The sequence below is a fragment of the Mesoplodon bidens genome, assembly GCF_964165515.1.
Source record: "Mesoplodon bidens genome assembly, chromosome: 15".
NCBI classification, from domain to species: domain Eukaryota; kingdom Metazoa; phylum Chordata; class Mammalia; order Artiodactyla; family Ziphiidae; genus Mesoplodon; species Mesoplodon bidens.
In genome coordinates this window covers 66,755,333-66,780,881 of record NC_138171.1, presented here as the reverse complement: position 1 = coordinate 66,780,881, position 25,549 = coordinate 66,755,333, and the positions used below count along the sequence as shown (strand labels likewise).

General features: G+C 49.8%; 3 protein-coding genes across 6 annotated transcripts; all 3 read left to right on the top strand.

Annotated features, from left to right (window-relative positions):
• Positions 1-2,079: 2,079 nt before the first annotated feature.
• LOC308628621 (hemoglobin subunit alpha-like) lies at positions 2,080-2,883 on the top strand. Its single transcript, XM_081255745.1, has 3 exons — positions 2,080-2,222; positions 2,329-2,533; positions 2,659-2,883. The coding sequence occupies exons 1-3, from the start codon at positions 2,128-2,130 to the stop codon at positions 2,785-2,787; spliced, it is 429 nt and encodes a 142-aa protein (XP_081111871.1). The 5' UTR covers positions 2,080-2,127; the 3' UTR covers positions 2,788-2,883.
• Positions 2,884-4,703: 1,820 nt separating this feature from the next.
• On the top strand, positions 4,704-5,484 carry LOC308629791 (hemoglobin subunit alpha). Its single transcript, XM_081258029.1, has 3 exons — positions 4,704-4,821; positions 4,928-5,132; positions 5,262-5,484. Exons 1-3 carry the CDS (start codon positions 4,727-4,729, stop codon positions 5,388-5,390), a joined length of 429 nt encoding a protein of 142 aa, XP_081114155.1. The 5' UTR covers positions 4,704-4,726; the 3' UTR covers positions 5,391-5,484.
• A 1,868-nt stretch (positions 5,485-7,352) lies between these two features.
• Positions 7,353-25,170, top strand: HBQ1 (hemoglobin subunit theta 1). Of its 4 annotated transcripts, none has more exons than XR_014017561.1 (4): positions 7,353-7,495; positions 7,586-7,790; positions 21,684-21,942; positions 22,102-22,225. XR_014017561.1 is itself a non-coding variant. In XM_081255849.1 (4 exons), the coding sequence occupies exons 1-4, from the start codon at positions 7,401-7,403 to the stop codon at positions 22,300-22,302; spliced, it is 648 nt and encodes a 215-aa protein (XP_081111975.1). In that variant the 5' UTR covers positions 7,353-7,400; the 3' UTR covers positions 22,303-25,170. The 4 variants fall into 4 exon arrangements, 3 of the variants coding, with proteins under 3 accessions (XP_081111975.1, XP_081111976.1, XP_081111977.1); XM_081255849.1 differs by having other exon boundaries at positions 21,684-21,830; positions 22,102-25,170; XM_081255850.1 differs by having other exon boundaries at positions 21,684-22,237.
• The last annotated feature ends 379 nt before the right edge of the window (positions 25,171-25,549 follow it).

Genomic DNA, 25,549 nt, shown 5'->3' with positions numbered 1-25,549 from the left:
GCTGGGGTCGGGGTGGTTCCCAGCAGCGAGAAATGGGAGGGCGGAGGAGGGACGGGAGCTAAGGCTGAGGCCTCCCAGAATCTGCTGAACCAAGCTCTGACTTGCTAGGGCTCTCCCCGAGGTGGGGAGTCCTAAAATGGTCACCCTGTTTTGCAGTTTCTCTGCTTCCCCTTAAAGATAGTTAGATCCAAACAAACAAACCACACAAATAGGCTTTTCCTGGTGCAAATGTAGGAGGTGGACAACCTCCCTGAGTTTCCACTTCCTTCCTACCAGAGGGAAGGTGAGTTGGAACAGGGGTCGAAGGCCCAGGCACCCTTCCTGGGTCACAGTAACTCCCTGCGGTGGTGGTGGAGGGAGGCAGGAAGTCAGGGAAGAAGAGGGGCCTTGAGCTGTCTGCGGCCTTGAGCAGAGTTCCTCTCTCCCTTGTCCGTGCAGTCCCAGAGACTGCATCGCTGAATAGCTGACTGTGCACCCAGCCCTGTGATCCCAGCTCGTCATGCACCCCACCCCCAACCTCTAGCCCCAGGCTCCTGGGGTCTCCCGCCAGTTCTGCCTTGGTGCTGTGAGCAACCTTCACAAAGGCCCCCGTCCCACGCGCCAGTGCCCTGGACTCCACACTGGAACCCTGCACACCCCACCCACCCTGTAGCCCTTAGGGACCTTATCAGCACTTCCAGCCCAGCCCCCATCTTCAGGGCAACACCCAGCGCTGGATAAAAGTTTGGGGAGGGTGGTGGGGCCCCTGCTCACCACTTTCTTTCTGGACAAGGACCTCTTCGAACAGCTGGGGAGTGGCTTCCCCCTCTCCACCACGCGCTCTTCCTCTGCCCCACAGCCCAATTCGCTTTCATTTCAATATAGAAAAACGCTGAAGAATTAAGTTAAAATCCACCCATGTTTTTTTTCACACACACGCGCACACCCTTTTTGTGTGATTCAAAGGAGGGAGAGAATCCCTCTGTCCTGTCCACCTAACCCCCGCAGAATGAGCCAAGGCTCACAGTTTGGCACTGACCCCACTGGCTCCTATCCTGCGCTGAGGGGACACAGTTACATCTACAACTGTACTTTTTTTTTTTTGGTCAAAAATACCATTCTACCGTAGGCACGTTTTTCTTCACCTGCTCTTCTCACTGAACTGTGTCTCCTCGACCTGTCTTCTGGCCAATTCATTCACCTCTGTCTCACTTCATATATTTGTTGGTCATTTTGATATTTCCATTAATTTCCTGTTAAAATCCACTGTCAACTGTTCTCATAAGTCATCTGTCTTTTCCTTATATCTTTGTGGGAGGTCTTCCCATATTGTGAATGTAAGACATCAGCTGAGAAATGTTCCTCAAATCTTGCCTGAAAAGGGCCGGGGTGGGGATTTCCCAGGCGGTTCAGTGGTTAAGACGCCACACTTCCAGTGCAGGATGCACGGATTCGATCCCTGGTCGAGGGACTAAGATCCCGCATGCCCCGCGGCTCGCCCCCCCCCCGCGCAAATAGGCTGAGGTGCAGCAACTACCACCCTGGAAGAAGAAACTTGAACCCGGAGCCCCCCAGCCGGAGTGATTCCAGGAGAGATTTGTTGAGGACGTGTGAGCAATGCGCACACGTCTTGTGTGCATCCCTCTCTGGCCTGAACTAGACGCACTGAATCGCCCATTCATTCACTGATTCTGCCCAAATTTAAAATGCCTAGCGTGTGCCAAGCCTAGGTCCAGGGTGGGTGGGACGGGCTGACCTACTCCCTTCTTCCATCTCTCGGGGATTCTAAAGGGTGGAAGGGCGGGCACTACCCCGCTCCACAAACCGGCCCCCGCCAGCTGGGACCAGGATAGCACTTCCGGGGAAGGTGGACGCAGCGGGCGGGAAGCAGCCGGTAGGAGGGAGAACACCCTGGCCAGAGTCTCCAGGTGCCTCCACAAACTGGGAGCGAAGCACCCACCGCCCAGCCAGGCGCAGACATTGCGCCGCGCGCCCCCTGCTGTCCAGGTCCATAGGCGCATCCCGGCCCCGCGCCAGCCAATGAGCGCGGCGCGATCGGGCGTGCCCCTCGCGCCCCAGGCATAAAGGCTCGCGCAATCCCAGCCCTGCACGCTTCTGGTCCCGACCCAGACTCAGAGAGAACCCACCATGGTGCTGTCTCCCGCCGACAAGACCAACGTCAAGGCCATCTGGGGTAAGATTGGCGGCCATGCTGCAGAATATGGCGCAGAGGCCCTGGAGAGGTGAGCAGCCCACCTGCCCGGCTGGGACTGGGGCCGGTCGCCCCGTCGCATCCTGGTCCTGGGCCAACCGGCCTAAGTCCGGATCTCCCACCTCTTCTCCACTCAGGATGTTCATGAACTTCCCAAGCACCAAGACCTACTTCTCCCACTTCGACCTGGGACACGGCTCCGCCCAGATCAAGGGCCACGGCAAGAAGGTGGCCGACGCGCTGACCAAAGCCGTGGGCCACATGGACACCCTGCCCGATGCCTTGTCTGATCTGAGCGACCTGCACGCCCACAAGCTGCGTGTGGACCCGGTCAACTTCAAGGTGAGCTCGTGGGCCAGACCTGGAGAGATCTGAGCTAGCAAGGCAGAGAGTGCGGTGGGGTTCCAGAGGTGGAGCACGGCGGCGACCCCCAACCCCGCGGCCCCTGACACCCCCTCTCTCCGCAGCTCCTGGGCCACTGCCTGCTGGTGACCCTGGCTGTCCACCTCCCCGGCGACTTCACGCCCCCGGTCCATGCCTCCCTGGACAAGTTCTTGGCCAGTGTGAGCACCGTGCTGACCTCCAAATACCGTTAAGCTGGAGCCTCCGCGATCCCTACCCTGGCCTGGGGCCCTCTGGCGCTCTGGGCACCCTCACTTCCCGATCTTTGAATAAAGTCTGAGTGGGCTGCAGCCTCTGTAGCCTCGGTTCTCTGTGTCCACAAACCGTGCTGGGGTCGGGGTGGTTCCCAGCAGCGAGAAATGGGAGGGCGGAGGAGGGACGGGAGCTAAGGCTGAGGCCTCCCAGAATCTGCTGAACCAAGCTCTGACTTGCTAGGGCTCTCCCCGAGGTGGGGAGTCCTAAAATGGTCACCCTGTTTTGCTGTTTCTCTGATCCCCCTTAAAGATACAGTTAGATCCAAACAAGCAAACCACACAAATAGGCTTTTTCTGGGGTCTCCCGGCAGTTCTGCCTTGGTGCTGTGAGCAACCTTCACAAAGGCCCCCGTCCCGCCCTGGACTCCACGCTGGAACCCTGCACACCCCACCCACCCTGTAGCCCTTAGGGACCTTATCAGCACTTCCAGCCCAGCCCCCATCTTCAGGGCAACACCCAGCGCTGGATAAAAGTTTGGGGAGGGTGGTGGGGCCCCTGCTCACCACTTTCTTTCTGGACAAGGACCTCTTCGAACAGCTGGGGAGTGGCTTCCCCCTCTCCACCACGCGCTCTTCCCCTGCCCCACAGCCCAATTCGCTTTCATTTCAATATAGAAAAACGCTGAAGAATTAAGTTAAAATCCACCCATGTTTTTTTTCACACACACGCACACACCCTTTTTGTGTGATTCAAAGGAGGGAGAGAATCCCTCTGTCCTGTCCACCTAACCCCCGCAGAATGAGCCAAGGCTCACAGTTTGGCACTGACCCCACTGGCTCCTATCCTGCGCTGAGGGGACACAGTTACATCTACAACTGTACTTTTTTTTTTTGGTCAAAAATACCATTCTTCCTTAGGCATTTTTTTCTTCAACCTGCTCTTCTCACTGAACTGTGTCTCCTCGACCTGTCTTCTGGCCAATTCATTCACCTCTGTCTCACTTCATATATTTGTTGGTCATTTTGATATTTCCATTAATTTCCTGTTAAAATCCACTGTCAACTGTTCTCATACGTCATTTGCCTTTTCCTTATATCTTTGTGGGAGGTCTTCCCATATTGTGAATGTAAGACATCAGCTGAGAAATGTTCCTCAAATCTTGCCTGAAAAGGGCCGGGGTGGGGATTTCCCGGGCGGTTCAGTGGTTAAGACGCCACACTTCCAGTGCAGGATGCACGGATTCGATCCCTGGTCGAGGGACTAAGATCCCGCATGCCCCGCGGCTCGCCCCCCCCCCGCGCAAATAGGCTGGGGTGCAGCAACTACCACCCTGGAAGAAGAAACTTGAACCCGGAGCCCCCCAGCCGGAGTGATTCCAGGAGAGATTTGTTGAGGACGTGTGAGCAATGCGCACACGTCTTGTGTGCATCCCTCTCTGGCCTGAACTAGACGCACTGAATCGCCCATTCATTCACTGATTCTGCCCAAATTTAAAATGCCTAGCGTGTGCCAAGCCTAGGTCCAGGGTGGGTGGGACGGGCTGACCTACTCCCTTCTTCCATCTCTCGGGGATTCTAAAGGGTGGAAGGGCGGGCATCTACCCCGCTCCACAAACCGGCCCCCGCCAGCTGGGACCAGGATAGCACTTCCGGGGAAGGTGGACGCAGCGGGCGGGAAGCAGCCGGTAGGAGGGAGAACACCCTGGCCAGAGTCTCCAGGTGCCTCCACAAACTGGGAGCGAAGCACCCACCGCCCAGCCAGGCGCAGACATTGCGCCGCGCGCCCCCTGCTGTCCAGGTCCATAGGCGCATCCCGGACCCGCTCCAGCCAATGAGCGCGGCGCGATCGGGCGTGCCCCTCGCGCCCCAGGTATAAAGGCTCGCGCAATCCCAGCCCTGCACGCTTCTGGTCCTGACCCAGACTCAGAGAGAACCCACCATGGTGCTGTCTCCCGCCGACAAGACCAACGTCAAGGCCATCTGGGGTAAGATTGGCAACCATGCTGCAGAATTTGGCGCAGAGGCCCTGGAGAGGTGAGCAGCCCACCTGCCCGGCTGGGACTGGGGCCGGTCGCCCCGTCGCATCCTGGTCCTGGGCCAACCGGCCTAAGTCCGGATCTCCCACCTCTTCTCCACTCAGGATGTTCATGAACTTCCCAAGCACCAAGACCTACTTCTCCCACTTCGACCTGGGACACGGCTCTGCCCAGATCAAGGGCCACGGCAAGAAGGTGGCCGACGCGCTGACCAAAGCCGTGGGCCACATGGACACCCTGCCCGATGCCTTGTCTGATCTGAGCGACCTGCACGCCCACAAGCTGCGTGTGGACCCGGTCAACTTCAAGGTGAGCTCGTGGGCCAGACCTGGAGAGATCTGAGCTAGCAAGGCAGAGAGTGCAGAGGGGTTCCAGAGGTGGATGGAGTACGGCAACGCCCCCCAACCCCGCGGCCTCTGACACCCCCTCTCTCCGCAGCTCCTGGGCCACTGCCTGCTGGTGACCTTGGCTGTCCACCTCCCTGGCGACTTCACGCCCTCGGTCCATGCCTCCCTTGACAAGTTCTTGGCCAGTGTGAGCACCGTGCTGACCTCCAAATACCGTTAAGCTGGAGCCTCCGCGATCCCTACCCTGGCCTGGGGCCCTCTGGCGCTCTGGGCACCCTCACTTCCCGATTTTTGAATAAAGTCTGAGTGGGCTGCAGCCTCTGTAGCCTCGGTTCTCTGTGTCCACGAACCGTGCCAGGGGTCGGGGTGGCTCTTTTTGCCTTGGACAAAGCAACTCTCCGAGGCAGGTGAAGAGAGGGAAGGGGAAAACAGTACAGAAGAGTGGGGTGGAGCCGGTCCCAATGCCACTGCCTGGGATTCTCTGGGCAGCCCTCACCCTCACCCTGGAGTGACTTGCTGAGTACATCTGCCCTTTACCGAATTAATTCCAGAGACTTGCATATTCATCGCGGGTTTGTTCAAATAATGGGTTTGTTTCCTGTCTTTACATTTTATGGCACACACACTTGTGCTGAGAGTTGGTGGACCTCCAGCCTAGGACCTTGGAGCTCTCCCAGGGCTCTTCCCAGAGTTGGGTGGTGGGGAGAACACAGAGATCACACTTCTTCAGAGGCTCACTGAGTACCCCCTCCCCATCAAGTGCTTCCCAAGTACATGCACAGTCTAGAGGAAATTGGGGTGAGCAGTGCCATTGCAGAGCCAGGCAATTTCCTGGATATGCCCCTTTCACCTGGTACACCCCCCAGGACACTCACAGGGTCTAAAGGACTGACTTGGGGGGCCCAGCTCAGGATCCACTGCATCACCCTGAGGTCCACTGACTCCCCCCAGTGCAGCAGTGAAGAGAGCCTGTTGGGGGGCGGGGGGCGGGCGCCTGCACTCCGATGTGCTTCCTTCCCATGGAGAATGCCCCTAGTGCCCCTAGTGTCCAGTCCTGGTAGTCATCCAGCCCTGAGCCCCCGACTGAGAGCAGTGTCCTTTCTTCCCTGGGCCCAAGTGTCATCCTCAGAAAATGTGATGGCAGATTCCTTGACTCAGTGTGTCATGCTTTTAGCACAGCTGGTGGCACAGTATGAGCTCTGTAAGAGGCAGTCTTCCTTATTTTATTATTAGGAAAAATGAGGGCCTGGGCTAAAAGTGGAAACAACCCAGATGTCCATCAACAGATGAGTGGACAAACAAAATGTGATCTATCTATCCATAAAATGGAATGCTATCCATCCATAAAAAGTAACGAAGTGTCAATACATGCTACAACACGGATAAACCTCGGAAACATGTTAAGTGAAAGAAACCAGACACAAAAGACCATATATTGCATGATTCTATTCACATGAAATGTCCAGAAAACGTAAATGCACAGAGACAGAAAGACTGGTAATGGCCAGGGGCTGGAGGGCAGGGGTTATGGACTGACGGCTAATGGGGACAGAGTTTCTATTTGGGACGATGAAAACGTTCTGGAACTGGACAGTGGTGATGGTTGCACACACTCTGAATGTAATTAAAGACACTGAATTGTACACCTTAAAATAGCTAAGACAGTAAATTTTATGTTACATGAATTTCAACGCAATTTTTTTAAAAAAAGGATGTATAGTGATGCCTGGCACAGCATGACTGCTGCATAGGTATTAGCTATTATTTTGGGATATATCCTAGGCACCCAATATAAATGCTCATTGTCAGAAAGAGGCGTCTGTTATGAACCAGGCACAACCTTGGAAAGAAGAAATTGTTACCTTCCTTATATACCATAAATGAGAAAATAGACTCAGAAAGGTGTCATAATAGACTCGGGAGGGAGGCAGAATAAGCTGACGTTCAATGCCAAAATCCATGCTTAAATTCAGGGCAACCTAAAATTAATGATACATACTAAATATTAGTTTCCATAGAGTAAACCTTCAAAAATACGGGCCTCAGGGTCCAGGGCGATTAGGCCCCAGGTCGGAGCAGACGCTCCGTGGAGCGCTCCGGGCCCCTGGAGCCAGATTCTGCGACCAGAGGCGCGGCGAACCCCGGAGGCCAAGGGGACCGCGGGACGATACGCGCAGGCGCAACCCGGGCTTCATCAAGGCGCCGAGCGCGCGGCCGGGCGGGCTCCAAGATGGTGCTGGAGGCGGCGGACCGGGCTGCGGTGCGCGCGCTGTGGCTGAAGCTGGGTAGTAACGTCGGCGTCTACACGACCGAGGCCCTGGAGAGGTGCGCACAGGCCCCGGGCTCCCCGGCCTTCAGCCCGCTCGGGAAAGCGTCCTCCTTCCTCCCCAGCCTGACCCGCCGTTCCTCCCGCAGGACTTTCCTGGCCTTCCCTTCCACCAAGATCTACTTCCTCCACCTGGACCTGAGCCCCGGCTCCGCCCAGGTCAGAGCGCACGGCCAGAAAGTGGCCGACGCGCTGACCCTCGCCGTGGACCACCTGGACGACCTGCCCAGCGCCCTGTCGGCTCTGCGCGAGCTGCATGCGCACAAGCTGCGCGTGGACCCCGTCAAGTTCAAGGTGAGCTCGCCGGCGGGGCCTGACCCCTGTCGCCGGGGGAGGGGGCTCCCGTCAGGGAAGGGGGTTGCACCCGAGTGGGAACGACTCCCTCTCCGCAGCTGCTGGTCCACTGCCTGCTGGTGACCCTCGCCCGGCACTACCCCGGAGACTTCAGCCCCTCCCTGCAGGCCTCGCTCGACAAGTTTCTGAGCCACGTGATCTCGGCGCTGAACCCCAACTGTCACTAAATTGGGAGGGTGGTCGCGTGGGGCTCGTATTTGAGTAAAGTCCGCGGACAAAGCCTCAGGTGAGCGAGTGTTCTCTCTAGGGGAGCGCGCCCTGGGCCTGACAGGGGGCGGGGGCGCCCCTCCTAAATGAAGTAGGGGTCTGAGGAAGCCCGAGTCTCACACTCCCAGTTAGATCCCAGCACGGACGCCCCCCGAACCCCGGCAGCCTGAGGCAAGCCTGGACAGCGGGTCCCAAATCCCAAGTGGTAAGCCCCGACTCGCCATGCCCTTGGGCCCGACCACTTATCGGTGCAGACCCGCGGCTTCGGCCGCTCGGGAAGGGGTGGCAGGTGGCGGTCATGGTCGCAAGCTGGCGAGGTCGGACCCTCCTCCGGGCTGCCCACTTTGGACACCTCAGATCCACCTAGAAGCGCGCAACACAGCCTGGGAGAAAATTAGGGACCGGCGCCCCTGCCGGCGCAGACCAGAACTGCGCCTCCGGAACGTGCTGGGGACTTTGGGTAACCGGTAGGCTTGGGGTCAAAGGCGCCTTTGCAGGCTTCCCTGGTGGCGCAGTGGTTGAGAGTCCGCCTGCCGATACAGGGGACACGGGTTCGTGACCCGGTCCGGGAAGATCCCACATGCCGCGGAGCGGCTGGGCCCGTGAGCCATGGCCGCTGAGTCTGCGTGTCCGGAGCCTGTGCTCCGCAACAGGAGAGGCCACAACAGGGAGAGGCACGCTTACAGGAAAAAAAAAAAAAAAAAAAAAAAAGGCGCCTTTGCCAGACTCTGGACCTGGTGGAAGGAGGTGGCTCCTGCAGTGGACAGGGCGGACCAGGGAGCCGGCAGAGAGCCCTGCCTACATGCCACGCTTCTCAGGAGGCAGACCTCAGAGCGTCTTCCTTTAAAAAATTCGGAGAACTACTCCACCTGCCTGTGTTTCCCAGTGGGCTCAGCACATCCATTATTCCTTCACTCCCCACTTGACACGTGGGGAAACTGTGTGAACAATGGAGGGCATGGGAGTCCCATCCAAGAGTACATGTGTGACATGCACAGACAGAAGTCCCCTCTTATCCTGAGGGATATATTCCAAGACTTCCAGTGGAAGCCTGAAACCTCAGTACCGAACCCGAAGCATGCTGTTTTTTCCCATATGTACACACCTATATAGTAAATTTAATTTATAATTAGGTACAGTAAGAGAGTAACAGCAATAACTAATAAGATGATAACAATGTACTGTAATAAAAGCTATGTGAGTGTGGTCTCTTTCAAAATATCTTGCTGTGCAAATTTGATACCTTTTCCACCTCAATACCAGAGCAGTTACCACACACTGTGGCTGTAACTTTTGCAGTTTGAAGTGCGACAGCAAAACAGCATGAATTCTTTTCCTTCTTCACAATTTCACAGATAGAAGATTCGTTCTTACCATAGATCTTAGCAACCTCAGCATACAATTTTTTTCTTTCCTTATTAAGTCTGGAACTTTTAGCTTTTTTAAAAAAAATTAATTTTTGGCTGTGTTGGCTCTTCGTTGCTGTGTGCGGGCTTTCTCTAGTTGCAGAGAGCGGGGACTACTCTTCGTTGCATTACACAGGCTTCTCATTGCGGTGGCTTCTCTTGTTGTGGAGCACAGGCTCTAGGCATGCGGGCTTCAGTAGTTGTGGCTCGCCGGCTCTAGAGCGCAGGCTCAGTAGTTGTAGCGTGCACAGGCTTAGCTGCTCTGTGGCATGTGGGATCTTCCCCGCCCAGGGCTAGAACCCGAGTCCCCAGCATTGGCAGGCAGATTCTTAACCACTGCGACACCAGGGAAGCCCTAGCTTTTCATTTAAAGGAAGCACTTGAGGTCTTCTCTTTGGCACATCACTCGTCTTGTGCTTTGAGGCCATTATTAAGTAAAATAAGGGTCACTTTGAACACAAGCACTGAGATACTGGGACAGTGCATCTGGTAACACAGACGGCTATTCAGTGACAAATGGGTGGTACACACCGGACAAAGGGATGGTTCACATCCCAGACGAGATGTAGTGCGACGCCCGGAGATTTCATCATAACACTAGAATGCACATTTTAAAACTTATGAATTGTTTATTTCTGGAATTTTCCATTTAACATTTTTGGACTTGGGTGGACTGTGGATAACTGAAAGCATGGAAAGCATGAAAAGTGAAAGCATGGAAAATGAAACAGTGGATAAGAAGGGAATAGAGGGCTTCCCTGGCAGCAAAGTGGTTAAGAATCCACCTGCCAATGCAGGGGACACGGGTTGTTCGAGCCCTGGTCTGGGAAGATCCCACATGCCTCGGAGCAACTAAGCCCGTGCGCCACAACTACTGAGCCTGCGCTCTAGAGCCTGCGAACCACAACTACTGAGTCCATGTGCCACAACTACTGAAGCACTGCAACGAAGAGTAGCCCCTGCTCACTGCAACTAGAGAAAGCCCGTGTGCAGCAACGAAGACCCAACACAGCAAAAAATTAATTAAAAAAATAAAAAGGGAAGACATCACACACACACACACACACACACACACACACACACACAGGTGCAAACACCCACAGGCAGAACAGCCCCACAGAGACATGTGACAAGGTAGCATGTAATGTAAGTCTTCCAGGTCCTTCTAGGCACATTTGCAGAGATCTTCTTTTTTTTCTTTTGGCCGTGCAATGCAGCATGGGGGATCTTAGTTCCCCAACCAGGGATCGAACTCATGCTTCCTGCAGTGGAAGAACAGAGTCTTAACCACTGGACCACCAGGGAAGTTCCTTGGAGAGATTTTCTTAAGAAATGGTATCCTCAAAGTGTCACTGGATAAAATGGACACATTGGATGATATAAAGAGCAAAAACTTGGTATGGGAGGAAAAGACACCATAAACAGAGTTAAAAGAGGAACTGGGAGAAAAATATTTGCCACAAATAGCAAAGGGTTATTATCTTTTTCTTTACAAGATCCAAATTCTCTTTCCCACCCCCTCTACTTTTTTTTTTTTTAAACACCAGTCAACCCAATAGAAAAATAAGCCAAAGGACAAACAGGCAACTCATAGTATACCAATGACCAAGAGACATTTGCAAAGATGCATAAAGACATGCAAATTAAAATGCTCATTAACAAGACACCTGTCATGGAAATATTTAAAAAGGCAAGATCCAATACACTCCTGGTAGAAGTTTTAGTATAACCTTTTGGGAGGGTAATTCAGTTGTATACAGTTGTGGGCTGGTAAATATTTAAATAACTGGCACTCAGGAAGAACGGAATGGGAACTGATTTGTAGCATTTGCCAATTTCCGTGGTGTAACTACTGCCATCATGGTTGATTCAGGCTATCAAACAGGTTATCACTGAATGGGAAATTAGGAAGAGATATATAGGGACTTCCCTGGCGGACCAGTGCTTAAGACTCTGTGCTTCCACTGCAGCGGGGTGCTGGTTCAATCCCTGGTCGAGGAACTAAGATCCCGCGTGCTGCATGGCTCGGCAAAAAAAAAAAAAAGAGTGATTCGGTTTCACCTTTAAAAAAAAAAAAAAAAAAAGGAAGAGATGTATAGTAGCTGCCATTGTGTCGTATTTCCACTGTCCAGATACAAGAGATGTAAGCATAGATGATAGTAAACTGTAGTAACGTAATTAGGAAGTAATTGGCTTTCAGTATTTATTACCTATTTTTCACATGACCTATTTAGTTGTAAATTACTGTAACTTAATTTTTCATAGTGGTTGTGTTTAACAACAAGCTCTCAAAATTCCTACAACTTAACCTGAGCCAATACAAGCAGGTTCCAGCACACCGCTGGCTGTATCCTTTATTTTTTTTAAATATTAAATTGGGCTTCCCTGGTGGCGCAGTGGTTGAGAGTCCGCCTGCCGATACAGGGGACATGGGTTCGAGCCCTGGTCCGGGAAGATCGCACATCCTGCAGAGCAACTAAGCCCATGCGCCACAACTACTGAGCCTCCGCTCTAGAGCCTGCGAGCCATAACTGTTGAACCCATGTGCCGCTACTGAAGGCCATGCGCCTAGAGTTCATGCCCCACAAAAAGAGAAGCCACCACAATGAGAAGCCCGCACGCTGCAACAGAGAGTAGCCCCCACTCACCACAACTAGAGAAAGCCTGCACGCAACAAGGATCCAACACGGCCAAAAATAAAATTAAAAAAAATAATAAATTTATAAAAAATATATATATTAAATTTTTTATTTCTTTACCTAGGAATAATTCTACATCAAATATCAGTATATAGGGACTTCCCTGGTGGTTCAGTGGTAAAGAATCCACCTTCCAATGCAGGGGACGTGGGTTTGATCCCTGGGCGGGGAATTAAGATCCCACATGCCATGGGGCAACTAAGCCCACACGCTGCAACTACCGAGCTCGTGCGCACCTCAATTAGAGAAGAGAAAACCCTCACAGCACTAGAGAGAAGCCTGCGCGGTACAATGAAAGATCCCGCATGCCTCAATGAAGATCCTGTGTGCCGCAACAAAGACCTGACACAGAAAAAAAAAATCAGTATATAATTTATCATTATCACAAAAAGTTATTCTGGAATAAGAGGGAAAGACAATCTCAAAATTCACCCATCATCAGGATGTTCCAATGACTAAATCAACCTCGTGTTCACCTTGTTCATCTACAGAACTCATTAATATAACCAAATTTGCCTCACAACTACATATATATATATATATTTGGTAGGCCCTTCTTGGTTCTCTCTCTATATTTATTTATTTTTGGCTGTACTGGGTTTTTGCTGCTGTGCACAGGCTTTCTCTAGTTGTGGCAAGCAGGGGCTACTCTTCGCTGCGGTGTGCGGGCTTCTCATTGTGGTGGCTTCTCCTGTTGTGGAGCACGGGCTCTAGGTGTGCAGGCTTCAGTATTTGTGGCACTCGGGCTCTGGAGCCCGAGTAGGCTCAGTAGTTGCAGCGCGAGGGCTTAGTTGCTCCATGGCATGTGGGATCTTCCTGGACCAGGGATCAAAGCCGTGTCCCCTGCAATGGCAGGTGGATCCTTTTTTTTTTTTTTTTTAATGTGGACCATTTTTTTTTAGTCTTTATTGAATTTGTTATAATATTGCAGGTTTTATGTTTTGGTTTTTTGGCCACGAGGCATGTGGGATCTTAGCTCCCTGACCAGATATCGAATCTGCACCCCCAGCATCGGAAGGCAAAGTCTTAACCACTGCACCACCAGGGAAGTCCCGGTTATCTATTTTAAATATAGCAGTGTGTACATGTCAATCCCAAACTCCCAATCTATCCCCCCACCACCAACCTTACCACTGGTAACCATGTTCTCTAAGTCTGTGAGTCTGCTTCTGTTTTGTAAGTTTATTTGTATCATTTTTTTTAAAGATTCCGCACATAAGCGATATCATATGACATTTGTCTTTCTCTGTCTGATTTACTTCACTTAGTATGATAATCTCCAGGTCCATCCATGTTGTTGCTAATGGCATTATTTCATTCTTTTTAATGGCTGAGTAATATTCCATTGTATATAGGTACCACATCTTCTTTAACCGTTCATCTTTTGATGGACATTTAGGTTGCTTCCATGTCTTGGCTATTGTGAATTGTGCTGCTATGAACACTGAAGTACATGTATACTTTCGAACCAAGTGTTTCTCCAGATATATGCCCAGGAGTGGGACTGCTGGATCATATGGTAGCTCTATTTTTAGTTTTGCAAGGAACCTCCATAGCGGCTGCACCATCTTACATTCTCACCAACAGTGTAAAGTTCCCTTCTCTCCACACCCTCTCCGGGATTTACTGTTTGTACATTTTTTGGTGATGGCCATTCTGACTGGTATGAAGTGATATCTCATTGTAGTTTTCATTTGCATTTCTACAATAATTAGAGATTTTGAACACCTTTTCATGTGCCTCCTGGCCATCTGTATGGCCAAGAGAAATGTCTATTTAAGTCTTCTGTCCATTTTTTGATTGGGTTGTTTGTTTTTATGGTATTGAACCACATGAGCTGTTTGTAAATTAGAAGACTAATCCTTTGTCGGTCTAATTACTCCCCAACTCATTCTATGAGGCCACCATCATCCTAATATGAAAACCAGACAAAGATACCACAAAAAGAGAAAATTACAGGCCAACACCACTGATGAACATAGACGCAAAAATCCTCAACAAAATATTCGCAATCCAAATCCAACAATACACTGAAAGGATCATACACCACAATCAAGTGGCATTTATCCTAGGGATGCAAGGATTTTTCAGTATCCACAAATCAATCAGTATAATACACCACATCAACAAACTGAAGAATAAAACCCATATGATCATCTCACTAGATGCAGAAAAAGCTTTTGATAAAATTCAACACCCATTTATGAAAAAACTCTCCAGAAAGTGGGCAAAGAAGGAACACACCTCAACATAATAAAGGCCATTTATGACAAACCCACAGCTAACGTCATACTCAACAGTGAAAAGCTGAAAGCATTTCCTCTAAGATCAGGAACAAGACAGGAAGGATGTCCACTCTCACCACTTTTATTCAACATAGTTTTGGAAGTCCTAGCCACAGCACCCAGAGAAGAAAAAGAAATAAAAGGAATCCCAACTGGAAGAGAAGAAGTAAAATTGGTATTGTTTGCAGGCAACATGATACTATACATAGAAAATCCTAAAGATGCCACCAGAAAACTACTAGAGCTCATTGATGAATTCGGTAAAGTGGCAGGACACAAAATTAATACACAGAAATCTGTTGCATTTCTATACACTAACAACAAAAGATCAGAAAGAGAATTAAAGAAACAATCCATTTATCATTGCATCAAAAAGAATAAAATACCTAGGAATAAACCCTACCTAAGGAGACAAGACCTGTACTCTGGAAACTATAGGACACTGATGAAAGAAATCGAAGACTACGCAAACAGATGGAAAGATATATCATGTTCTTGGACTGGAAGAATACTGTCAAAATGAATATACTACCCAAGGTAATCTACTATCAAATTACCAATGGCATTTTTTACAGAACTAGAACAAAGAAATCTTAAAATTTGTATGGAGACACTAAAGACCCCAAATAGCCAAAGCAATCTTGAGAAAGAAAAACAGAGCTGGAGGAATCAGGCTCCCTGACTTTAGACTATCCTACAAAGCTACAGTCATCAAAACAGTATGGTACCAGCACAAAAAGAAATATAGATCAATGGAACAAGACAGAAAGCCCAAGATAAACCCACCCACCTATGGGCACCTAATCTATGAAAAAGGAGGCAAGAATATACAATGGAGAAAAGACAGTCTCTTCAGTCAGTGGTGCTGGGAAAACTGGACAGCTACATGTCAAAGAATGAAGTTAGAACACTCTCTAACACTATATGCAAAAATGAACTCAAAATGGATTAAAGACCTAAACGTAAGGCTAGGTACTACAAAACTATTAGAGAAAAACATAGGCAGGACACTCTGACATAAATTGCAGCAATATCTTTTTCGATCCATCTCCCAGAGTAATGGAAATTAAAACAAAAATAAACAAATGGGACCTAATTAAACTCAAAAGATTTCGCAAAGAAAACCATAAATAAAATGAAAAGACAACCCACGGAATGGGAGAAAATATCTGCAAATGATGGTTGTATCCTTTAAATCCAAAAAGTGCAAATTCTCTAGACCTGCAGTCCTGATTCTGGGATTTATCCTGCAGAAAGCAGGCACACACATGAAGATGTATGCACAGTGACGTTCTTTGCAGATCTGTTTATCAGAGCAGAGAAATAAAAAGAAAATAAGAAAAAAATATGGTGTACAACCAACAAACACATTCATCAATAGGAGAAAAGTTAAAAAATTATGGTAGGGCTTCCCTGGTGGCGCAGTGGTTGAGAGTCTGCCTGCCAATGCAGGGGACATGGGTTCGCGCCCCGGTCCGGGAAGATCCCACATGCCGCGGAGCAGCTAGGCCCGTGAGCCATGGCCGCTGAGCCTGCGCGTCCGGAGCCTGTGTTCCACAACGGGAGATGCCACAACAGTGAGAGGCCCACGTACCGCAAAAAAAAAAAAAAAAAAAAAAAAAAAATTATGGTAGATGAGACCATAAAACTCCTAGAAGAGAACAAAGGCAAAACATTCTCTGACCTAAATCATGTCAATGTTTTCTTAGGTCAGTCCCCCAAGGCAATAGAAATAAAGGGAAAAATAAACAAATGAGACCTAATCAAACTTACAAGCTTTTGTACAGCAAAGGAAACCATAAATAAAACGAAAAGACAACCTACGGACCAGGAAAAAATATTTGCAAATGATGTGACTAACAACAGCTTAATTTCCAAAATGTACAAACAGCTCATACAACTCAATAACAAAAAAACTAACAATCCAATGAAAAAATAGGCAAAAGACCTAAAAAGACATTTCTCCAAAGAAGACATACAGATGGCCAACAGGTACATGAAAAGATACTCAAAATCTCTAATTAGAGAAATGCAAATCAAAACTACAGTGAGGGCCTCCCTGGTGGCGCAGTGGTTGAGAGTCCGCCTGCCGATGCAGGGGATACGGGTTCGTGCCCCGGTCTGGGAGGATCCCATATGCCGCGGAGCGGCTGGGCCCGTGAGCCATGGCCTCTGGGCCTGCGCGTCCGGAGCCTGTGCTCCGCAACGGGAGAGGCCACAACAGTGAGAGGCCCGCATACCGCAAAAAGAAAAAAAAAAAAAAAAAAAAAAAAAAAACTACAGTGAGGAATTACCTCACACCAGTTAGAATGGCCATCATAAAAAAGTCTACAAATAACATGGGAATTCCCTGGCGGTGAGGTGGTTAGTACTCGGTGCGTTCACTGCTGTGGCCCGGGTTCAATCCCTGGTCGGGGATCATCCCAAGAGCGGCGTGGTGCAGAGAAAAAAAAAGAAAAAAACCTATAAATAACAAATGCTGGAGAGGATGTGGAGAAAAGGAAACACTCTTACACTGTTGGTGGGAATGTAAATTGGTGCAGCCACTGTGGAAAACAGTCTAGAGGTTCCTAAAAAAACTAAAAATAGAGTTTCCATATGAACCAGCAATCCCACTCCTGGGCATATATCTGGACAATACTATAATTCAAAAAGATAAATGAACCCCAATGTTCATAGCAGCACTATTTACAACAGCCGAGACACGGAAACAACCTAGATGTCCATCAACAGAGGAATGGATAAAGAAGATGTGGTACATATATACAATGGAATATTATTAGTCAACTATATAAAAAAAAAGAATGAAATAATGCCATTTGCAGCAACCTGGATGGACCTAGAGATTATACTAAGTGAAGTAAGTCAGAAAGAGAAAGACAAATACCATATAATATCACTTACATGTGGATTCAAAAATATGACACAAATAACTTATCTGTGAAAGAAAAACAGATGCACAGACATAGAAAACAAACTTATAGTTACCAAGGGGGAAAGCACGGATGGGGGAGGGATGGATTGGGAGTTTGGGGTTAGTAGATACAGACTATTATATATAGGATGGATAAACAATAAGGACCTACTGCATAACAGAGGGAATTACATTCAATATCCTGTTAAACCATAATGGAAAAGAATATGAAAAAAATGTCTATGTACACATAACTAAGTCACTTTGTCATATAGTAGAAATTAACATGTAAGTCAACTATACTTCAATAAAGTAAAATTTTAAAAAAATTATGGTAGAGGCACACAGGGAAGTCAGCCTCTGGGCACAGACAGTGAACAATGCCAAGACGTTCATGGAACAAAATACACAGCAGGTCACTAGAGAATAAATCCAGGTTCATACTGACATAATCACAAGGAAACTGACACACACACTAAGTGAGGGCAGCAGTTCGTGGGCGCGGGACGAGGGAGGCAGAGAAGACAGCTGTCAGTATACCTGATCTAACCCCAGAAAGGGAAAGTGGTGGTGGTGTGACTGATCATTCATTTATGTGTGTGTTTCACCCTTTCACAATTAATTTGCAGAAAACCTTGCCCTGAGCATTTGTAGCAAAAATTCTATGCACAAACATAATTCTTTCCTTGGGGGATTTTTATAGAAGTGGAATTTCTGGTATGCCCATTGCTATGGCTTTTTGATAAAAGTTCCAAAACCGCCCTCCTGAGTTTCGTGAGCAGGAGGCGAGAGCCTGCACGCCCCCCCACCACAGCCCTCATTTAGCTCATTACTTGTGAAGGTGAACGCTGCTTGCTCCATCCTGACTTCTCTGTAGAATCACCCACTTTCCCAGGGTGGTGTTTGTTCTTTGTCACGTCTGTGGACCTGACACCTTTGCCCACTTTTTTCTGTCTTTCTTGGGGGGAGTCTCTCCTCGAAATATACCCAACCCTTCCTTCAGGCCCCTGGGCCCTGTCATGCTTCAAGGCTTTGCCTGCTCTGTGCTGCCATTTCCAACCTGGCAAGAAAAGAGGCTACAGCTTCATTGATGACAATTCAAAATGCTGGATAAGATGCCTTCCATCTTCTCAATAGCACAAAGGGCAAGCAAGATGATAAGAAATTTTCAGACCAAAAACCAAGTAAATGTGAGAACTCAGAGATGTCACAGCACCTATACCACCTGGGTTCTGATGTACTTGCCGAAACTAGCAAACTTGAGCTGGGATTTTTTTTCCTTACAGGCTCATAGGTTAAAAGGGCCAGTATAAGGTGACGTACCCAAAAGGTGACTCTTCCCCATAAACCTGGGGCCCTAAAAGGATACCCCACTGGGTATCCTTTCCCCAAACACAGGGACTAGGAAAAACGAGCAAAGAAAGAAAAACAAAAACAAAAACAAAAAAACCTTATGTTCAGCAGAAAAGGGAAAACAATTCCCTGATAAATTGAAATCACATGCCAATACCTGTGGCTTTGCAGACCAAGTTCATATTACCAGAAGGGTCCTCCCCTTACCAAAATCTCCAGGCTGTGGATTTTGTGTAAAATAATCCTGGACTCCCTCATAGACCCCTGGCAAATAAATCCTCTCTAGAAGAAATCACTTCATCATAGGCCACAAAGGGCCAGGACTAGCAAACTCACCAGGCACAGGGGGAAAGAAGACACCGTGCGTGAAAGCCAGCAGATACATGAGTCAGCAGAATGGACCCGCCGAAGTGTCAGATTCAATTACAACTTTGCTTGTTCAGAAGATTAAAGACAAGATTTCAAATATCTGCAGGGAGCCATAAAATATAATAAGTCACACAGCATATGTGAAAAAGAACTTTTAGAAATGAAAAATATAACCATCAAAAATAAAAATGGGGCTTCCCTGGTGGCGCAGTGGTTGAGAGTCCGCCTGCCAATGCAGAGGACACGGGTTCGTGCCCCGGTCCAGGAAGATCCCACATGCCGCGGAGCGGCTAGGCCCGTGAGCCATGGCCGCTGAGCCTGCGCGTCCAGAGCCTGTGCTCCGCAACAGGAGAGGCCACAACAGTGAGAGGCCTGCGTACCGCAAAAAAAAAAAAAAAAAAGCAATGGATAACCTTAACAAAACAGTCATAGAATTAGTGAACTTAAAAATTAAGTCAGAATCAATTATCAAGGCTGTAAGACCCTGCACAACACCAAGTAGGGGCTCTTCCTTTTTAAAAATTTTTAATATTTATTTGGCTGAACCGGGTCTTCATTGCAGCATGCAGGCTCTTAGTTGTGGCATGCAGGATCTAGTTCCCTGACCAAGGATAGAACCCATGGCCCCTGCACTAGGAGCTCAGAGTCTTAACCGCTGGACCACCAGGGAAGTAGCTTCCCAGCTCTTCCCTGAATGTCGTGCCCTTGGTGCCTCACTTGCCCCACCCTGTCCTGACTCTACTGAAGGATATATTTCAGAAGTCTGAGCTGTAAGAAGAGTGAACAACAAAAACACTGGTAAATACAAACACTGATTGTATGTAAAGTTAGTCTATGCAGTTAAGAAAACAAAAAAAACACCAAAAAGCCCTACACAGACACGAAACACCCGCTGATACTCAGCAAGAAGGGGTTCAGAGCCCTCAAATCCTCTTAAGTCCTTGTACCATCTGTCATGCAAACAATGTCTTCATTAACTTTAGACTCAGTTTCCTGTTGCTGGTATAACAAAAACTCAGTGACTTAAAACAACGCAAGTTTATTCTCTTACAGTTCTAGAGAGCAGACACCCAAAATCAGTTTCTCTACGCTGAAATCAAGATGTCCACAGGCCACGCCCCTCGGGAAGCTTTAGGGGAAAATCCTCTCATCTTTTCAGCTTCTAGAATTGCATTCCTTGGTTCTTGGACACTTCTTCTAGCTTTAAAGCCGTTCTTTGGTGGCCAAATCTCCGTCTCCCATTTGTAATTGCATTAGGCCCACCTGGATAATCCAGAATCATCTCCACCTCAAAATCTTTCACTTAATCACATCTTCAAAATCCCCTTGCCATATAAAGGAATATTCACAGGACCCAGGGATTAGGACCTCTATATATTTGGAGGCTATCATTCAGCCAACCACAACACATCCAGTATGCGTGTTGTAAATTCTAGGGGAAGAATAGAAATAGAGCATGACTTCCAATCTAAGAGAGTGAAAAACACTGTTAAAATAAAACAATCCCCCCAAAAAGGGGCAAAAATGGGGAGAAAGAGAATGGGTATGACAAATGGAAAGCCCCCCACAAAAGACAGTGTCAACAAAACAAAGAACATTGTTAATTACACCGACTACGTGACTTAACTGATCCAAAGGATAAAGATCCGACACAGGACTTTCAGACAAAAGGCACAAATAGAGTAAAAAGAAGTGTCACTAACAACAACGGTGGGGACAGACTCTAGAGTGGAGCCCGTAACCCCACCTCTTGGTGTTCTCCCCCTGTGTCGTCACCTCCCTTTGAGTGTGGCTTTGCTTTTAGTTTATTTAAGATTTATTTTATTGGAGTATGGTTGATTTACAACGTTGTGTTAGTTTCTGGTGTACAGCAGTGACTCAGTTATACATACATATAATAGTTTGCATTTACTAACCCCAAACTCCCAATCCATCCCTCCCCCAAGCTTTTTCTTTTTAATATGGTGAAATACACATAACATTTACCATTTCAACCATTTTAAAGTGTACAATTCAGTGGTGCTTAGTACATTCACAATGGTGTGCAATCATCACCTCTATCTAGTTCCAGAACTTTCTCATCCTCTGAAAGAAAACCCTGTGTCCATTACCAGTCACCCTCTATGCCTCTCCCCCCTCGGCCCCTGAAAGTCACTCACCTACTGTCTGTCTGTGTGGATTTACTGACCCTGGACTTTTCATGGAAACGGATACAGTACATGGTCTTTTGTGTCCAGCTTGTTACCCAGCATAAGGTTTTCAAGGCTCATTCATGTTAGACAGGCATCAGAATTCCAGTCCCTTTTAGGCCAAGCAATATCTCATTGTAGGAACAGACATTTTGGGTTTTGTTTGCCCCTGTACCTGTTACATTTGGGTTGTTTCCATCTTCTGGCTACTGTGAATACCATAAACACGCTTGTACGAGGATTTCTGAGTCTCTTTCAGCTCTCCCAAGTGTGTCACAAGGAGTGGACCTCTGCTGGGCTCTGTGGTAACTGTTCCCCACACTCTCTCCAGCACTTGCTGTCTCCATGTCTCTCTCGCCCGTGCTCCCCCACCCCCACCCCCCGACCACTTGTCTTGTTTTTAACCCACAGGATTTGGGGCGGGAATGGGAAGGCACCCCCAGGACTGAGGTGCTGCCTGTCTTGCTAGGAGACCCTCTCCCTCACCCGCTGCCCGGAGGCACCCTGTGGAGGGCTTCCTGCCAAGGCTGGAAAGCCATTGACTGCTGCCACGACCAGGTGAGCTGGGGAGGACCCTTCCCCAGTACAGCCTCAGATAAGACCCCTTGACTGCAGCTCCGGGAACCCTGATGCTCAGAAGCGGTGGGACAATAAATGTGTGTTGTTCGTGGTAAGTGATTTTCAAAGAGAGCAGAGACCTCTGACAGGGATTGTGGGGGAAGATGGGGGATCCCAGGAGCTGGAGATGTCCTATCTCTGGACCCGGGTGCACATGCAGGGCCTGCTCCTCGTTCTTTAAACAAAGTGTTTTGTGCTTTCTTCTGTACAGAGCCTGGGCCTGACTGGCCTGGATTCCCAGGCAGGCTGGACTTCGGTGGGGCTCCAAAGGAGGCACCAGCAGCTTCAGAAGGAGGCCCAGGACAATACAATACTGTATTGTAATATATCACATTATTATGTAATTATAAGCATCATACTATATATACAAGGATACTGTGTTATATGTTTGAAGTTGCTGAGTAGAGGTTAAAAGTTCTCACCACAAGAAAAAAATCATGTCGCAATATATACATATATCAAATCATTACACCTGAAACAACATTTGTCAATTACATCTCAATAAAAATTAAAAAATGAAGGTGGCTGGATCCAGGTGGGGGAAGTCCCTTTGGCTGGCCACTCGCGACTTCTCTCCTGGACAGTGACGACAGTGCTCCTCGCACAACCTCCTTGGGAGGGTACCCCCAGCCCCACAGGCACTGGGCAAGGAGGTCAGGCAGGCCAGGCTGCGGGGATGACACGGGGAAGGGAGCCAGCCATGGCGGGTGGGGATCAGGTGCCCCAGGGAGGGAAAGACGGAAGAGCAGAAGAGGCCGGAAAGCGCCAGAGAGCTGGGGGTGCTCAGGACACGCAGGGACCCCAGGGATCCCTCGGGCTTTCCCAGTGGACTCCCAGGTGCCCCGGGGCAGGGGGTGGAGGGTTGCCTCCGACCAGGGATCACTGGCACTTGGTGGCAGACATGTAGGTCCTCAAGCAGCCATCAGCTTTGTTGCCTGTGACCCCGCACCCAGGGCCACGTGGCACCAAAGCCTCCTGTGCTGGAGCGTGCCCAGGGGTGTGGGAGGAGGAGGAAGGGTTGTCTGAGGGTCGGGCTTAGGGCCTGTGCAGTGGACATAAAGGAATACAATGCGCCAGCAACTGTGAACAGGACTCAACCCTCTTTTCCTCAGGTCCAAACAGAACAAGTGTTATCTTCCGCATGTGCCCTGGTGGCAAGAGCTTGAAGCCCTGCTCTAAGAAGTTGGACAGCAGCTCAGTTCACATCCCAGGAGAGATGCCACTGAGGGTTTGCAGCTGGTGGCCCAGCTGTCGGGGACCCCTCCTGCTGCCCCCAGTCCAGCTCTCAGTGTGTTCCGGACTAGCAGCACCAGCAGCCCAAGGAAACTGTTACATTCTTGGTACCAATACAGGCTACAGGGTGGATGAACCCTCCAACACCATGCTCAGTAGTAAGAGGTGCTAGTCATAGGTCACATCGTGTGATTCCAGAGACAGAAAGTAGATTAGTGGTTGTTCAGGGCTGGGGCCAGAGGGAAGAGGGAGTAACTGCTAATGGGTACAGGGTTTGGGGTGATAAAAATGTTCTTCAGCTACACAGTAATAAACTAGATAGCACAACATTGTGAATATACAAAAACCACTATACCATACACTTTAAGTGGTTAAAATGTTGAACTTCATGGCAAGAGAGTTTATCTCAATCAAAAAAATCTACCTGCAAAATAATAAAAGAGGTCTACATTCTTGGACCCCTCCCTAGACCAAGAGAAAGTCTGCTGGCGGGGCGGGGGGGCAAGCCACCTGTTTTAACAAGTCCTCCAGATGACAATGACATGCAATAAAGTCCAAAAACCACTTAGCTGACCCAGTCTCCCCAGAGCAGGACCACGTGTGGGTTCTAAGCCCCACTGTGGCCCCCATCCCATTCCCAGGCAGGGGGCCCACCAGAGGCACTGCTTGTACACACCTCCTCCCCAAATCACACAAACCATGGCTGGACACGGCTCCCCAGCCCCCAGGCCCAACCAAGAGCACCCAGCTACATCCTGGGAGGATATCCCTGTATCCACATGATGCAGCAAGGGCCTGGGAGCTGCCTTGGATGCAATGGGCTCCCACGCAGCAGCAGGGCCAGCACAGATCCTCCAGCCCTCCCTTCCCTAGATTGTAGCTCTGGGCCTGGCTAGAGACCCCCAGAAAGAGAGGGGAGAGCAGCCGAAACACACCTGCCCCCCCGACAGCCTGGGGCCTCTGTGCACTTAGGAGACTCTACAACCTACACAAGGTGCTGCGACCATGCCACACCCCACCCCCGCCAGTAGCCAGAAGCATGGTGTGTGGGGGGAGTCCCTGAGAACCTGGTGACACGGAGGGTCTGAAGGCACCACAGAGCCCTGGGGTTGACCCCAGGGGCCTAGGGCCCACCACCACCATGGGCCCCGGAAGCATCTGCACCTACTGGCTGGGCCGACCCAACTCTCTGCTAGGACTGAAATCGCCTCCCTACCTGCATCCCTGCTCTTCCCTGTTAAATAAGTGATTCCCCACATCAGTATTTTAACAAGGAGTGAGGGGGCTCAGGTAGGTGGCCCCCTCCAGCCCCAATCCCATCCTCTCAGCACCCTCCGGGTCCTCCACCCACCTACCAGGCCCTCTGCTGGGACCCACCCAGGGTGCGCTGTGGCATCCTTAGAGCAGGCCCAGTGTCCTGAGTTGTGCACTGTCCCCACCAGTCTGACCTCTTCCTCTGCCCATCCAGAGCAGAGGGCCACGGCTGGTCTGCTGCACTCCTCCGCCCAGGAGTTGAGCCAACACGGAGAACCCAAGGCTCAGGGGTCGGGGGAACCGGGCTCTCAGGCCCTGTGATGTGCCAGGGGCAGGCGGGTGCCTCCAACACTGAGGCTGGAAAAGCCAGGTAGCAAGGGCTCCCACTGCCTGGTCCTGGACTGACTGGTGAGCGTCCAGGTGTAAGGGGAGCAGAAGCCGCCCTCCAGGCCCTCCTGGGCGTCTTGACCCCAGCGCCACCTGCTTTCTGGCTGGGACCCCAGGCCTCCTAAGTCCAGGGACACCATCTGCCCTCTGCCTCTTCAAAACCACCCTTCTATGGACAGTGGCCACCACAGTGATTGCTACTCAACTGTAGACTCACAAATGGTTACAGTGGTAAATGTATGTGCACTGCACGACAATAAAAACAGGACAAAACCCCAAAACATCCCTTCCGGAGGTGACGAATGGAGGTGTGAGGAGCTGTGCAGCCCTGCCCCTGGCTTCCCGCTCAGTCCAGCCCCCGCCGTCACAGGCCAGGCTGCACCGTTGAGTCGGGAACCCATGACCATAGCCCTCACCCCCTTTGCCTCCCCCCTCCCAGGAGACCTTTACACACACACACACACACCCCCGACCCAGGCTTTCTGCCAACTTGTATCCACTTCCCACCTGGGAGGGCACACCTCCACCCACCTACCAGACAGATACTCACCCCTGGCTTCCCGGTGGTCTCCCACTGTGAGCAGGGTTATGTTCCAGCATGTTCTGGCCCAGCCAGAAGCTCCCTCCAAAAATACCCCCACAAAAGTGAAAACAAGAAAAGAGCTCCCAGTTATACTTTTCCGAAGGGCTCACTTTAGCAATACGTGCAAAAGGGCTGAGGGAGAGTGGCTAACACCACCAGGCCCCCCAAAGGTGAGTCACACCACACCTGACCCCAAAGTCAG